This window comes from Larimichthys crocea, chromosome XVI, assembly GCF_000972845.2.
Source record: "Larimichthys crocea isolate SSNF chromosome XVI, L_crocea_2.0, whole genome shotgun sequence".
NCBI lineage: Eukaryota > Metazoa > Chordata > Actinopteri > Sciaenidae > Larimichthys > Larimichthys crocea.
This window is the reverse complement of record NC_040026.1, coordinates 17,264,653-17,280,478: the sequence shown is the minus strand read 5'-3', so window position 1 is coordinate 17,280,478 and position 15,826 is coordinate 17,264,653. Positions and strand designations below refer to the sequence as shown.

Sequence of the window (15,826 nt, the reverse complement as noted above, 5' to 3'; positions counted from 1 at the left end):
TTTTAATTGGCAAAGTTGGAGTATGATTGACGTCTGTTGCATATCTTGTATCATTTCCTGCGTCTATATACAAACTTCAAACACTAAACAATGAAAAGAGTATATTATACATACTGAGTTGTATAGAGTGAAGTATAAAATATATATTTTTTAAAAGCTTGGGCAGCTTGTTGTAGCTTGTAACTAATAACAGTAATTTGCAGTGTTTCAAAACAGAGTTTAGGTAGCAGAGTGTGTGATGAAAGCCTTAAATCTTGGCATCTGGTCAAAGATTACATCAAAAAGCACACAACAGTGTACTGTATTCACTTAACTCACTAGTCTCTTGTTGGAGAATATGTGAAAGATGTTAATATCTTTAGAGTCTCACAAAAATACTAATAAAATGTTCATATATAATAAACTGTGGCTTAGATGGGAATCGTTGCCTGCATTTGAACATTGTGTAACAACAGTGCAGGTGCACACTTCTTCTCTTTTTCTTTGTTTTGTTTTTCCCCCACCGAGCTCCTCTTTTGCACTTGTGACTAGTCAGATAGTTATTATTGACCCGCGTTAGCTTTACCACCAAGGTCCATCACTATGTTTTCAAGCAGGCGGACAGGAAGTGACAGAACTGACTATCGAGCATCTTCAGGACCTTTGACTTATAGATTTTCTCTGACTCCCCGTGGCGTGGGGTAATTGCTGAGTTTCAAAAATTGATTTATGGAAAGTAAATGTATCATCAAGGCAAGGACCGGGGAGCCAGAAGGGGGTGCGGATTGACTGCGAGGAGACAGAAGAAGAAGGAACACATGGCTGCTGGAGGAACATAACACACACAGTAGCATGTATTTGTGGTAAATGGGTCTGGGAGTAAATACCCAGAGTACACCTGCAGAGCAGACAGAGCAGGTTATTACAGACGGACCCGTGCAGGTGTGGTGGAGTCGAGGAAGATGTACGACCACAGTCAGTCTGTTGAGCTAATTTCTTCTGAAAGGTTTTTTTATCCTTTTGTTTGCTTGACTTTACTTCTTCAAAAGACTACAGTCGCCATAGACACAGCAGTGCAGTATTCATGCTACTTAACTCCACCGAAATCAGTTATTAGTCAGTTAAGATAACATAAAATTACTCCCATTAAGAATTAAAATAAAATATTTGCACCGTGATTTTGTGCAAGGCATTATTACCTTGTCAAAGGGGCTACTAGGTATGGCAGTGTGTAAAAAAAATGTAAAGGCAAATAGCTATAATTAAATCGTATTCCTCAAAATGACTTTTTGAGTGGAGTTATTAGATTTGTTCCATAGGTTATATCACATTTGTACTTATGAGCTTTACAGCGACCTGACCTTGCCCTCAGACAAATAATTATAGTTTTCTTTGGCCTGGTGTTTTTCTACAGAATGATCTGATCAGTCTGTCATGTCTACATTGGCAGCAACCCATTTGGCAACTCACCAAAGAGAAACATATTATTACAAAGTGGGTGTAACTTCCTTATGCCAATCACAAAGTGCTGGTTTGGCATTTCTGAATTCCTGCGGCTGGCAGCTGTGAGCGATTTCTCTGACAACCCTTTTAAAGAAGCTCGCTGGGGCTTTCCCATCATTAACAATTATTTAAAAAAAAAAGTCTTCTCCTTGCATGCACACACACATACATGACATATTCTACTTATACTTTACACTAGGAGGGCAGAAAATAGAAGCCCCCTGTACGTTATGATTAAATGAGGCAGACAAAATGTTGGAAATGAGTCCAAGAGCGCAAAGTACAGCCTGAAAACACAACATGAACTCAAATGACCACCTGTATGAAATAGTGTTAACTATTAAAAACCAGACAACACTTGCTCTACCAAGGCTGCATAGTCCTCTAACCGCCTGAAATATTATTAATATTGTTATTATTAGATGTGGTTTTGAGAATACGCGTTAAGTCTATTATTAAATATGTTATTTCAAATTGTATCTGCACCTGGATCAGCATCAATATAGATTGTGAGAAAATAACAAGAATGTTCTGTGTTGAATTATTAAAGGATACGTCTGGTGATGTTCTATATTTTTCTCATTGTCAACAAATCCCACGAAAAGCTCAAAACTAACAATGAATGGATCACGCGGACAAGTATTGCCTGTGTAACTCTGGTGCCATAGAAACACACAAAATGAGCCACACTAGCTGGCATCTTCATTTGTTACGATGAACATGGCCACACAAACACAGTCTTGTAGGTTTGGGCAATGTACCACTAACCACCAATAGCTGATATATTCATCCAGTCACCTAAACTTTAACTGTCCTGCTGCAGTAAATACACACTAGAGCACTCGTTCTCAAACAAAATATTGCAAAATGTTGAATGAAAACAAATTATGAAATCACTGGATTTTAAAGTTTTGGATATCCTGTAATAATTTGTTTCACATTTATACCTGTGCATGATTAGTGATGATTAGTTTTGAGCTAAGATGTGACATTTACGGATACTGAATGGAGGTGAAATTAATATTTTAAAAACTCTGCAATCGTGGCTCCAAATGGGAAATATTAAGTGTGCTGAATTAGCTCTGAAATTAGTTCTTGAACTAATTCTATTCACAATTCAGCAACAGTCAACAGTGAGTGATTTTCTTTTGAGAAATAAACCTGCCTCCTGTGTAGCTTGTCTTTAGCTGAACAGGGTTCGTTAGTCGATCTGTCATAATAACTTGGAGAGTCTAAAACTTTCCGTGTAGGTGTAAAAAAAGTTTGAGAAATGCTGCACGAGAGCAATAAATGTGCATTCATTTGCTGCAGAAAACAGAAATAGTCCCCCAACAAAAGCACTGTTTTACTCTTTTTGAGTAATATTTGCTAAAAACTACAGTGCCCATTTTTAGGAAGTTACTGGGTCTTTTTGAAAAATGAAACTACATTTATATCTTTCTTACATCTTTCTTAGTAAGCAGTGGGCGTCTGGGGTCTTTTTATGGATTTTGTTGAGAATACAAAAAACATACAGTCAGACTATCCTTCAAAATGTTCATTATTATGTTCCTGAATATGTACCAAGGAATGAGTACTCTTTCTAGACCAAATCCTTAACCTCACCGTCAACAATGATTACGAGTTTAACAAAAGTAGCATGTATTTGTTTAACAGTTAAATATTGTGTTTTGTGTTGGATTGGTTGCTATTATTCTGGTTGTAGGTCAACTTCTCTGTCCCGCAAACATGTTTTGTTGCTCTCTGAAAGCAGCTGTGTGACAGTATTTTACCCTAAAAGAATCTAGCATGTCCGGCGTTGGCATTATTACACTACATATGCTACACTTTATTCTATATTACATGTGTGCCGCCATCAGTCTTGAGATATAATGGACGCAAAGATGGTGATTGGGTAAAACACACATTTGGTTTATAATTGAGTGTTTAATACCACAATAATAAGCACAGCCCTCTGCAGAGGTTGCAAAGAGAAGTTAAGTTTATTGAACTTGGTATCCTTCTGCACTCATTGGTTTTTATTTCAAGGGTGTGTGAGAGAGACACAGCACTTCCCCTTGGCTCTGAGCAGATCCTCTGTGCTGTGTTATTGTAGTGGTGACCTTGGTTCTTCTCTAAAAGCCTTCTGTCGGTGCAGATTCTTACAGGCACACAGCCGTGTAGCGTTGGCTGAAAACTCATTGAATCTGCTTCGCCAAAGCCAACAGGGCAGAAGGGTGCAGGTGCTGCACTGAAATTGGTTTGCTTTTTGCTTAAAAAGTAAAGTGTGCTTCACCCAGAATGGCTCTTTCTAAACAGTCTCTGTAACCAGAGTCAGCTCCCTGTGCTCCACTTTGGGGTTATGGTTTCACTGGAATTAAAAAAGTCTGTTTACACTGTGCGAAACAAATATACAGTATGAATTGGATTCTGATACTAGACTGTATATATTTGGGTTATGAAAACTGCTCAGATGGAGAGATATGTGGCCATTCCAGTAAATACTCAGTGTAGGATGGGAGTTAGGTGAATCAGCCTTGGCCCACGCTCAGTTTATAAAGATTATTATGAGACTGTGATTTCAAGGAGAAAATAGACTGAATGGGATCGAATTCGTTCTTTTGGCAGAAGGAAAGGCTTGTTGGCACACAGAACAATATCTAAATAGAAATCACATTTTTCACTCCAGTTAGATTTAACTGGAGTGCATTGTCCTCCTTTCTGGCTCAGAAACTTTGCTGTCTAGAAATGTGAAAGTTGCAGCCGCAGAGTTTCGGTATATTAACATTATTGGCACGCGGGGTGTTATATCTGGCAAGGGGAATCCATTTTGAGAGAGTTTGGAAATACTGTATATGTAAAGAGCATCTGTCGCAGACCTTAGTTTCTTCTCTTAACCTGCAAAGCGTTAAATAGGTCAGTAATATTTCCCTTCTTTTTGTTGTAAAACGCACAGGATACAGGACCAAATCATTAGCATGGATGGAATCCAGAGCATTAATGGTAACCAGGCAGAGTCGAATGACATTGTTATTGCAGCCGTTCCCGGCAAAGTGAGGGGAGCTGAAAATTTATATTTGATTTATTGCAGGGTTTGAATTTATGTTCCAACTCTCAATAGGAAAGTAAGTGATCTTCGCCCGGCTTCTCACAAGAGAGGGCCCCACAGCATCTGGTGCTGGAAACATCTCTGTATCAAACGGAGTTCCTTCTAGTTTCTCTTTGCACTGCTTAACCACCAAGAATTTACACCTGTAGGGGATATAGTATTACTATGTTTATTGGACACGATTCAAGCCTGAGCCTTGAGAAATTATCAGATGAATGAAATAAGCGGGCCTTTGTGGGAATCGTCGAGCAACAGGTTACGAGAAGCATTATTTTTGTTGTGTACGAACTGATTATTTGCTACCATGCTATTCATGATTGCAAAGACGGAGCTAAGTCATTATTTACCTTGGTTTATTATGTACTAAATGGTGTTTGATAGCTTGCCTGTCTGCTCAGTATTGCAAGCATTATGACACTGATATAAAGATCTCTAATCTACTCTGCTCGAGTGCGGTTATTTATTAGCGGTGCTTTTTCCAACAGCATATACTGGTGATGAGAGCAGAAATATACAGCTCACTGTCAACGCGAGTGTGCTTTTGAATCCTTGAAACATCGTATCTTCACATTATTATCTGCTTAAAGTGATGATACGAATACCATTCTTTATGGTGAGGTAATAACTGCCTTATTTTTCATACGAACGCACAGCATTATTTATCACTGGCAGTGTTCATGGGGATTAATGATGCATAACTCTGTCGGAGTTGTCTGGCATACAGCTTCAGCTGAAGGAATCTGGAAGGTTATCAGAGCAATAAATCCCAAGTTTTTTCGCCGTTGTTTGTCACGATGCACTGCAGCAGCCAGTAGTTATGACGGTTCCAGCTTGTCCCCCCCCCCCCCCCCTCCTCTCTCTCTCCTCTCTCTCTCTTGCCTCTCTCCCTCTCTCTGTAAGCCGTCACAGAAATAACACAACTTGTTTAAGCTGCCAGTTGATAAGGTGGAATTTGATCGCACAACCTCCAAAGTTCAAAGCGGGCAACTGTTCTTAAATCTTCTCCTTATTACGTTGATTCTGTCGACTTCCAGCTGGATGATGGGGTGTAGATAAGCAGCGCGCTGCACACTCTCTCCACCTCTGATGTTCGTTCTTGGCAATAAGAACATGAGCACAGTCTGTTCCGTCTTGCATTTTAACTGTTTTGTCAATTGCCGTCATCAAATTCTGTTATGTCTATAAACTGAAAATTAAATTAGGTGTGCAGACTGTTACACAAGTTCAATCTATGTCCGCCAACAACCGTATTTCTTTCATCATGGCTTATATTCTCTGTTTAATTTATTGAATCAATTGCCCCTTTAACTTGCCAAGCAGGAGGAAGCCATCCATGCATTGTCCATGATCCGGGCAGAGAGGAAGATTCAGTCTATTAGTGCAATGATAGGGCCTTTACTGCAGCGAGCTCGCTGATTGAATGGCATCCTTCTCAAGGTCAGGCCGGAGCTAAGAGCTATTTTCTGCTTACCTGTGCAGCCAGCCGGCCACAGAATCTGCACACAAACTGCCTTTACACCAGCGAGCTTAGTAAGCGGAGAAGCTCATCACTGATATTTCCAGCTGGTAACATGAAGAGAAACCTCTTTGCCTGCAGAAAAGGACACAAAGGCATGAGTAATATGATAAGTGGGATCTTGCTACAGTGCGTAAAGACATTAGGAATGTTGTTTTTCGATCTGCGCCAAGGGCCGAATCATATCCTCCCATTGTGTCCCTGTCAAAGTAAACCAGTGTGTTAAATGTGAATCAGTTCGCAGCGAAAGTGCAGACGGGGTCAGAAGTCAAACTTAGAGCACAGTTGTTTTGTCTGTTGCTAGCCTGGTTTCATTGAAAAAAACAAGCATCTAGCTGAAATAATGCAGCGTGATCACCATTACCAGAGTATGTGTCAGTCTTGTTTTAAGCTGCTTATGCTCGAGCACCTACTTTTCTATACGTTCAGATTACTGTTAAACAACATAAAAGTGTGTCAGCGATACAACGATGGATACACAGGCAGATTAGGGTTAATAACGTCTGGGACGGTTAGTTATTGTTGAATAAACTTGACCATCATTTCGCTGATGGTAAATTATGTCACAAAATGCAGTCATAACACTCATTAGAGCCCACTTCCTCTCAGCAGCTAATGTTTTGAAGTGAATTTTCCGCACTGTCACATTAAATTTAGCTTGGCCTGACCTGTGCTAAGCCCTCAACCGGGGCTGTCTTTTGGCATATGTTCAAAAAAAAAAAAAATCTCTTCGGTAACACGGATCACCCGCACTGTCACCGTATCCAAGGGGGGCGCTGCCACCGCCACAAGATCAAAGCACCGTGCAAATCCATCGCACTGCATACAGGGGGAGTTGTCGTAGTGGGGGCCAGAAATGATTCACCTGAGCAGGGGCCGAAGCACAGCTGCACTCCCACCAGCTGGAGCCCATGGACCATAGATGGGATTAGAGGCTTTAGCTGCAAAGGTCCCTCATCATCTCTCCGTCTGAACCTTGTATAGCAACAACCCCCGCAAACACAAATGCCACTTTATGATCACTTAATAACACCCCCATCTTCACTTCATGCACACACACACACACACACAGACATACACAGTAAATCAGCTCACGTGCCTTTATAGCCACCATTGTCTCTGCAGATAAATAGGACAACCTAGCAGTCTGGGAGTCCCAGCCCATGAATCCGGTGTGGAGGCATTTTCTTTCCTCCCTCCTCCTCCCAGCTCAGAAAGGTAGCACTGTACAGGCCGCCATTGTGAAGCTGCTCCCAGGCTTCTGTATCTGAGCTCAGCCCCTCATGCCTGCCAGGTAAACCCGTCTGCCTCTTTGCTGCTGCGATAGGGGAGTTTGGCTCTGACTGACTGAAACAACATCACCTTGTTTATCCTGTAAATAATTCACCCCTCACGGGCAACAGAAACAAAATCAAGGTTGTGTGTTTAACAAGGGAGGCGAGGAATGAAGAAGAGCCAAAAAGAAGGGGGAAAAAAAAAAAAAATCAGGTGTTTCCTTTTTAGATAAACTCGCTGCCTGGGGACAGCGACACATCCCTGATTCCTATGCAGCGCGAAGATGCTGCAGTGAGATGTGTTAGGAGATGTGTGTGTGGAAGGGGGTTTATTTTGTGTGCTCACTGAACTTGCCCTTTGATAGCTCTCTGAAGAGGGTGCAGAGATATGGTCGGGGACATTCTTGTCGTGTTTAACATCAGAACCTATGGAGTGTGTCAGCACGTCATCGAGTTTGATGCTTATCATCGGGGGCTGTTCCTCGGAGCTGTCACCTCCCCACCCGTCGCCCCGTCTGTGACACACGTGTATGCGGACACGCAAGCTGCCTTTGTTTGTTTTGGTTTTTTGTGTTCGTCTAACATCACTCCCCAGGGGTAGTGTACCAGTGTCTGCTATAGACAGACTGTTTATTTCCTTCTCACTTGTAGCATCCTCTCTGTTGTGTTCAGGCTTTTTCTTTATTTGTCAGGTTTTAAACATGGCTGATATCATGTACAGTGCAGTCTATACATATTTAGACAGCGACGCGTTTGTTATTGTGTTGGCTCTGTACTGTAGCACATTGTCTCTCCGAAATACAACAATAGGTGTTTTTCCAAGTGCCTGTTTACGTTCACATTTTTCAAATTGAAGATAAAAAAGAAATCCAGAAAGTTACACTGCAAAAAAAAGAGAAACATACATATGTTAGACGCATAGTGTAGATATTTAAAACAAAAAAGAAAGAAAGACGGGTGCCCTGGTGTCTGTCTAGTGTCAGGTATCTAAATAAAAACATGCATCTCACTGCTGTTGCCTCATATAGCCCCAAAAATGAAGAATAAAAGGTGCAATATCTGTCTGTATATACTGCTGCCTCTATCCCCGGTAGCTGATTAAAAATATAACCCGCTATGCATAGATCACAACACACCATTTAAGTGGGAAGCAGCAATAAAAAGACAACAATAAAGTTATCTGTCCTCGATTAATTATGTAATCTTGTTGTTGCCTCGGGTCTATTTGCATAACAACAGTTGATGGAGATGCAGATTGATTTTTCGTCTGCACAATATTTTAAGGCAAAATAATGAACTAATGAGGAAACGTATCACCCATCTTCATCTGGTTGCACAGGCACAAATCCCTGCATTGTTAACTTTGTATGGATGTAAACAGGGAACACCTTCAAACACACTTAATGACACATGAAATTGTATCATTATTTCTTTTGATATGATTTAATTCCCCGTAGAAACAGGTTGTTATGGTGGGACATAGCACCCTTACTGTGGGATATCAGGATTATTTTTGATTTTGCTGTGAAGGCTTGAAGTCATGTCTACTAGTGCAATATGAGGTTGTTATTGAAATTATTAAAGTCAAATAAATAAGGCTGAAGATGAGGCTCAGCACGTAACCGCAGTTCAAATATCATCGGAGGAAATGGAAGGAAATGAGTCACTTAGACTGTAGTTTGTACAGTACATTTGAACATCATTAGAGCATCAGTCAGCTTCATTTTGTCCGGCAGCCAGAGCCTAAAGCTGCACGACAACTGTGAAACAACCATCACAAAAGCAGACGTGAGTAGTGATACACAAGCTTCCCCACTATGCTGATGTGTCAGCAAGGGACGAGCCAGGAACGGATGAGGAAAAAGAACGAGGATCTGGATATTTGAAGCTGATATTGGGCCGGATTCCCGTCAGGCTACATGCTATGCCTCCTCTTAGAGTGTTGATTGCAGAGAGGGGAATGTGGTTGACTGATCTGAAAGGAAATTACTGGAGAGAGAGCTTATCCATGCCTTTGACTGATAATCAGCTCATTATCGTGTTGATCATTTACAGCTCTCCCTTTCGCCCGCTCTCTATTCTTTTAGCTGTGTCACTGAAGCAGAGCACAGAGACTTTTAGTGGCTTGGCAGGGAGCCCGCTTTGGTGAGGCAGAGTTAAAACGACCACGCTAGCCCTGGCTAGTCTCCACTTTCACACAGTACAGGTCCCCACCCCACTTATCAACCCTCCCAGGGAAGAGAAAAAATTAAAGAAAAACAACAACAGCGACAACAACATATGCAACCCCGACGCGAGCAGTGCCCTAGCACCCCAACACGGCTAACTGTGCATGAAATTGAACTGATTGGAGTTATTGACCAGAAGGCTCCAGCCCCTGAGAGGACAGGGAGGAGGGTGAGGGAGTTGAGTGTGTGTGGAGGTGAGGTGAGGTGGGGTGGCTTGTGTGTTACCTGATTGAGTGAAAAATCCTCAGCCGGTTGCTTTGATGCCTGGCACTTTACAGGAAAGAGTGATTTAATGGAAGCTGCCAGACCTCATCAATGTCAGCGCTCATGGTGAAGGCCCTCCGCTCCGCCGTGCTTTATATAAAAGCGTTCGCCATGACAGGTCCTGATGGACAGATGTTTGCTAGTTGTTTTAACTGCACAGTAAAAAGAAACATGGATATCAGCCTCCAACCTCCAACCTCTGGCTCTAAAAGACAGGCTGCGGAGCAAGAGCAGGCTGTTACAGGCCACCCCGGCACGCAGCACCCTCGCCCTCCGCTATAAATAGCCCTATTGAGTTTTTGCCTGGGTTGATAAGCCTATAATTAATGTGACCATCATTAGGCACGGACATGTTCTTCTCAAGAGGACCCCGCTGGTGAGGTGAAGCAAGGAGAATGGAGACTTCTCCTCTGTCCTTGTTTTTTTTCAAGGATGAACTGAGCAAGTGTGAGAGGCTGGAAACTGGAGTGACGGCCAAACCAGCTTCCCTGGTGATGTGCAGAAGGCGCCACTTTGTTGTCAAGCTGCAGGATAACACACAGCATCATCTATCAACTCCCCACAAAAGCCCACTGTGCAGCGTCTTCAGTAGATCTGAATTGCATTGGAATTGCATCATTAATAGAGCAGAAATGATTCCCAGCAACTCCAGGAGAATACATTGACCCCTGAGGGAGACTAGAAACAAGACAATGTTTTTACAGGAGGAATATCTAACTAGAGGTCCCATTACCACTTCATCAATATACAGCAGCAAGTGAGAGAGGAGGCGGAAGAAGGGAGGGTAGCGCAGCAAAAAAAAAAGCAGAAGAGGGAATGTAATAGCTTATAGTGCTAATGGCAGTCTGAGCGCTCAAGTCCCAAACATTCAGCCGCCTCATCTCATCTGGGCTGTGTAATTGCCCTCCTGGAAGCTGCCACGCGAAGCGGCTGCCTCCGTAGTGAAGAGTGGCAGCTGCTGGATGTTGAGGAGCAGGCCTAGGTCAGCTCCCCAAGTGGGGCTCCTTGCAACCATGAGATGTCATAATTAATAGCTATCTGGGGCCCCCGGGGTCTGTGTTGGGTGGGCACGGGTGGAAGGGGAGGTTAGATTATTTGGGTAAATGGAAGCCAAACAGAAAGAGACGCCAGCCTTTTTTTTTTCTTTCTCCAGTTAACATAATGTATACTTATCACTTTGCCTTAAGCGAGTACGCCTGTGCAGCGTCTCACCCCCTGCTTTTCAGGGATATTTTTTCTCTCGCTTGTTTGTATTAGGCTTCCCTTCAAAATCTAAATGTACCTAGAGATCGTTCGCTGTGGTGTATCATGGGAACTTATTAATCTTTGGGGACTGGTGTTCTCCCTAGTTAAGTAAATATACATGAGCTGCTGTGCATGATACAAGCTCCCAGCACCTTCAGAAAAAAATCTGTTAATTCAGCTTCCCTTCCCAACCTCCTCTCTCTCTCTCTCTCTCTTCAACATGCCGCCTGGGGGCAAATCTCACTCTGTCTCATCTGCTGCTTAATTTCACTGGAGCGGCCCTCAGTAATGAAGCGCCTTGATGTACATTTGCCAATTTCTGCCTTTGCCACTGCGGTATAATTGGGATGTGACTAAGCATGAATACCCAGCGCAGGGTTGGTTGACCTCTCTGCGACCCCGCGAATAGCGCTTTTGTCATAATGGAGGTATTATCTCACATAATCTGGGAATGGAGAGGGATTGTCTGCAGGGTGCCAGGGATGGAAATGAATTGATATAACTCCCCGCTCCTGTGCACCACAGAGGAGGGGGAAAAAAACCCTGCAAGATACATTTTTTACATGCTCATAATGAAGACATTTTCTTCTTATCTATTGCTGCTTTGTGTTTATTGGAGTAGGAGAACAGCTTCTGGCGAAAGCAGGGGTGGGTTTTTTTTCTTTCTTTAGGAAGGGAGGGAGTTTTGATGCTGTGGCACTAGAGAGGATTTCTCTGTATGTGTGTATATCAGCCTTTTCCCTGCGTGGGAGCACTGTACTCATGCACATGTTAGTGTGTATGTGTGTCTGTTAATGACCCTGTAAAATGACAAGCTGAGCTGGCAGTGAGAGTACAGCCGACGGTCAGAGAGAGAGAGGAGGAGGAGGAGGAGGCAGGAGGGTTCAGATGGAGATGTCGGGGAGGGAGGGGGGTGGCGGTGGTTGCGAGGTCGGTGGTTCCACTGTGATTCACCATGCTGTCATCAGAGGGACAGGGGCCCCTGAGTGGCCCTTTCTATTCCCACCTGAGAGGCCTGCAAATGGAGGGGCCGCGCTGTCATTATTTACAGCCCGCAGCTCCTAACCTTGGATTCGGAGCTCATCACGGCGAAGGGAAAATCAGATAGGACTTGACGTGTACCCGAGCCAGTGACCTTGATAAGTGTGAGGTGCCTGCAGCAAGAGGTTAGGGGAGGAAGAGCTCGCTTCTGTCGGCTTTCGCCGTGGATTTGCGCGTGCGCGTTTGTACGTCTTTGTGTGCATTTCAGCCAGGTGGGGAGGGAGTCAGGGGCCACGGCTGAATGACTGAACCATGACTCAAGTTGACACATGGTAGGGACCACTCATGGACCAAGATATAGCAGACATATGCAGCGTTATTACTGCTCATTTTGCTGGCGCTAGTGCTGAGAAGATAAGTCGATTTATGAAGTAAAATCTTGCTGCAGCGACTACAAAATGTCTAATTTGAATACTTCTGAGTTTTGGATCATGTTGGTCATACAAAACATTCAATTTGAAGATATCACCCTGGGGTACGAGAAATCATGATCTGATTTTTCATCAAAAAACAAAGAGATTCATTTGTAGTAAACATAATTTTTCACCAGGTAAAAGCCACAAAACCCGCACAGATCAGCTGTGTTTGCAAATTGGCATCCGCGGTTCGAAAACGCACCTGACCCTTGCTTAAAGTAATGAATTTTCTCCTGGGTAATTTCTGTTTTTCTATTTGATTATTATTGTTTTTTTTCCATCTGAACTAGTTACCTGGAGACCAGAGTGGGAAGGAGGAGAGAGGGGGGGGTGTAAAATAACAGAGGAGAGCATCTCTGGACGGGTGATGAAAATGCATTTTTCTTCCCCCACCGAGATGCTATTTGGTCGTGTGAAATGATTAATTTCACACATATACAGGTCATCCCCAAAAGCAGCAACATCTCATTCACAAGGGGCCCCCGTCAGCAACAAAACAGGAGGCTGCAATAAAATGAGCAAACAGCAGCACGTACTGTACGTCAATAAATCTTTGGAGGTTAAACCTGAGCACTGTAGAATTTGAGCAGCCCCCCTCTCTCATCAGGTAAAAGTCACTGAGTACGTGAGGACTGTCAAGACCAAAAAATGGCCGACGAGCAGTTCGGGGTGTGTCCTGTGGTAGCAGGTACACACACACACTCTCTCTCTCTCACACACACACATAGAGAGTCTGTGTTTGCATAAGTAGGATGGAGCCTTGAATTATGGGGTTTGTGTAAATAAGGAGATGAGACTGTTTTTAGCACACAGGGAAGAGGGAGTGCTTGGATGAGAATAGTGCCTCTATGTGGAGTGGAATTGGTCTCGGGTTGTTTACGACAGCTCGCAGCCCTCATATATCACAAGCAGTATGTTTGCTGTGAAGCTACAGTTTGTATGCCATCTGCCTTAGCTGAACTTGACCCTTCAAACAGACTTATATTTTGTAAACTGAGCCCACTGTAACTGCTGTTTTCATTTTCTCTTTCTTTAGTGGATGATCCAGAAACCCCACAAGGTGGCCACCTTCTTCGGGTGCATCGGTGCCGACAACTTTGGGGAGATCCTGAAGAAGAAGGCCGAAGAATGCCACGTCGACGCGCATTACTATGAGCAAAACGAGGAGCCGACCGGTACCTGTGCAGCTTGCATCACCGGGGACAATAGGTTAGCCGCCTTTCACTCACCCTTGACCGAGAAATGACCCTCTAGCTCGCATTCGAAACAGTCCTTTTGGTTCACTTCTACATCCTGAGGCAGGCAGTTGACTCCTCTGTGCTGGAAGTCATAACAGGGAATCATAGCATGGCTCACACATCAAAAGGAAAAAGAACAGCTTGAGTGTGTTTTTTTTTCCAGGCCCCCACTCAGTCTCTGCCGCCCCAGTGGGTTGTCATCCATCTATAGGCTGACAGTAGCAATGTGTTAGAGATGGCTGGGCTATCCCAGCTCTCACCTGTCAGCCTTCTCGGCTGTAAAAGGGGCTTTAGCGTCTCTGGCGACTCTCACGCTAGCATCATCATCAGCACGTCTGAGACAGCAGAGGTCAAAGCCTGCGCACACACACGCGCGCGCACACACATATATCACTAACAGCGAGGGCTCCAGTTCATGATAGACCAGGTGTGGATCAATAACCCTCTTCTCTAAACACTCCCCTCCTCTACAGCCCTTCATCCGCTGCTACTGGAGTTGTCAGTCAGTCAGTCAGGCTGGACCTCGACCGCCCTGGGAGCCAGCCCTGCTGAATGGTCTTAGTGGGCTTGTTTGATGTGGGCTCTGACACCTGAAAAGGTCAGGTGCCGTGCTCAGGGAGACGAGCTCTGTAATATTTCTTACAGGTGTTTAACAGACAGCTCAGGAGGCCAGAGGAAAGGTCGCTGGCAGGGCCAGATTGGAAGGGTGATAGCTTTGAAGGATTGGGAGCCAGTATGTCACAGCCCCTACGCTTTGATTAGTGCAAGTCTTCAAAGGAAAAAAAAAGTACCTTCCCTGCTCAATCTGACAATTTGAGCTCCAGTCTGTGAAGATGCAACCTGTTGAATAATCACATTTTAGGCGTTGGGAAATGTGTAGTTCAGTAATCAGGTTCAATCAGTCAGTCCCTCCAAGACTTTTTGTGTGATAATTGCAGCCCAAGATGACTTATTTTCCATCAGTCTTGCAAAGAATGAATGTAATTTTGCCAAAAGATTAGCTAATACTTAAACATTTCATCATTTTGTGTAATTATTTCCAGTTAGAGTAAATGTTGTTAGCTTGTGTGGTTCGCTATCTTATGTAACTTGAGAGTCTTTAAAGTCTGTGTAAAGTAAGAGTTTGTCAGACCAAAGAAGAAAGTGTCATTATCACCCAGACAAATTTGAACGAATAAGAATATCAACAAGTTTATGAAATTAGGTGTCAAAATCAGGTAAAAGCAGCAATTTTGAAGAGACTGAAACGTGTCAGATGAGTTCAGAAAATGACATGACTAACTTTGAAACACTCTGAGCTAGATGAATTAATCTCTATCTCTGTGCTTGGGGTGCAGGGGTATGCTCAGGGTGGCCTCAGCGTGTCATCGAGCCGCCCTTTAAGGACCGCCCACAAAATCCTGAAAACTGGTGAAAAACTGTTTTAACCTCTAACTCCACATTTCCGTAATATATCCTTCAAAGTCTTTTAACGTGTTTTCAGCAACGTATTTAATGTATTTTGAAAGAAATGCCTTTACACAGACTTTAAGGTGACCTACCATTTAGCACCACTAACAAGCTCCATAAACCAAATGATTATTTTTTATTAATGTGATTGTAAAAAAAGTTCAATTTTGGTCACTTAAATTCTCAAGTGGGTAAATCTTGGTTGGCATATACAGAGGCTGAAGAGCTGTTGTTGAAGTTGTAGGGGAACAGAGTGGATGGATATGATTAGCTCAGCATGCTAACCGTGGTGAGCAGTGTTTTCTCGCTGTGAGAATGGACCTCTTCCTGTCGCAGCACCTTTCTGTCGCCAAACAGTCCCCCCCCCTCTCTAAGTAGTGATGATGGTTGCACTCATTTTGATGGTCGCTCATAAAGTGACAGTGCACGAGGACTGGCTAATGAGCTACATTAAGATAATGCCACCTGCTTCACTTTTCAGCTCCAAACACTCACTACTCCATTCAAGTGTTCATTTAGTAATGCATTTCTGTTGATTTTTTTTTTTTTTTGTTCCCCACCTTTGTTAACAATGGACCAATTTAC

At 43.3% G+C, this 15,826-nt stretch overlaps 1 protein-coding gene across 3 annotated transcripts in view; it reads left to right on the top strand.

The window, feature by feature from the left end:
- The window catches only part of LOC104931469 (adenosine kinase), a 104,155-nt gene that overhangs the window by 29,675 nt on the left and 58,654 nt on the right, over positions 1–15,826 (top strand). For all 3 annotated transcript variants that reach the window (XM_010746517.3, XM_027289291.1, XM_010746594.3), the window contains one exon: positions 13,591–13,763. In XM_010746517.3, coding sequence (XP_010744819.1) covers positions 13,591–13,763 — 173 coding nt within the window. The remainder of the gene's footprint in view (positions 1–13,590; positions 13,764–15,826) is intronic.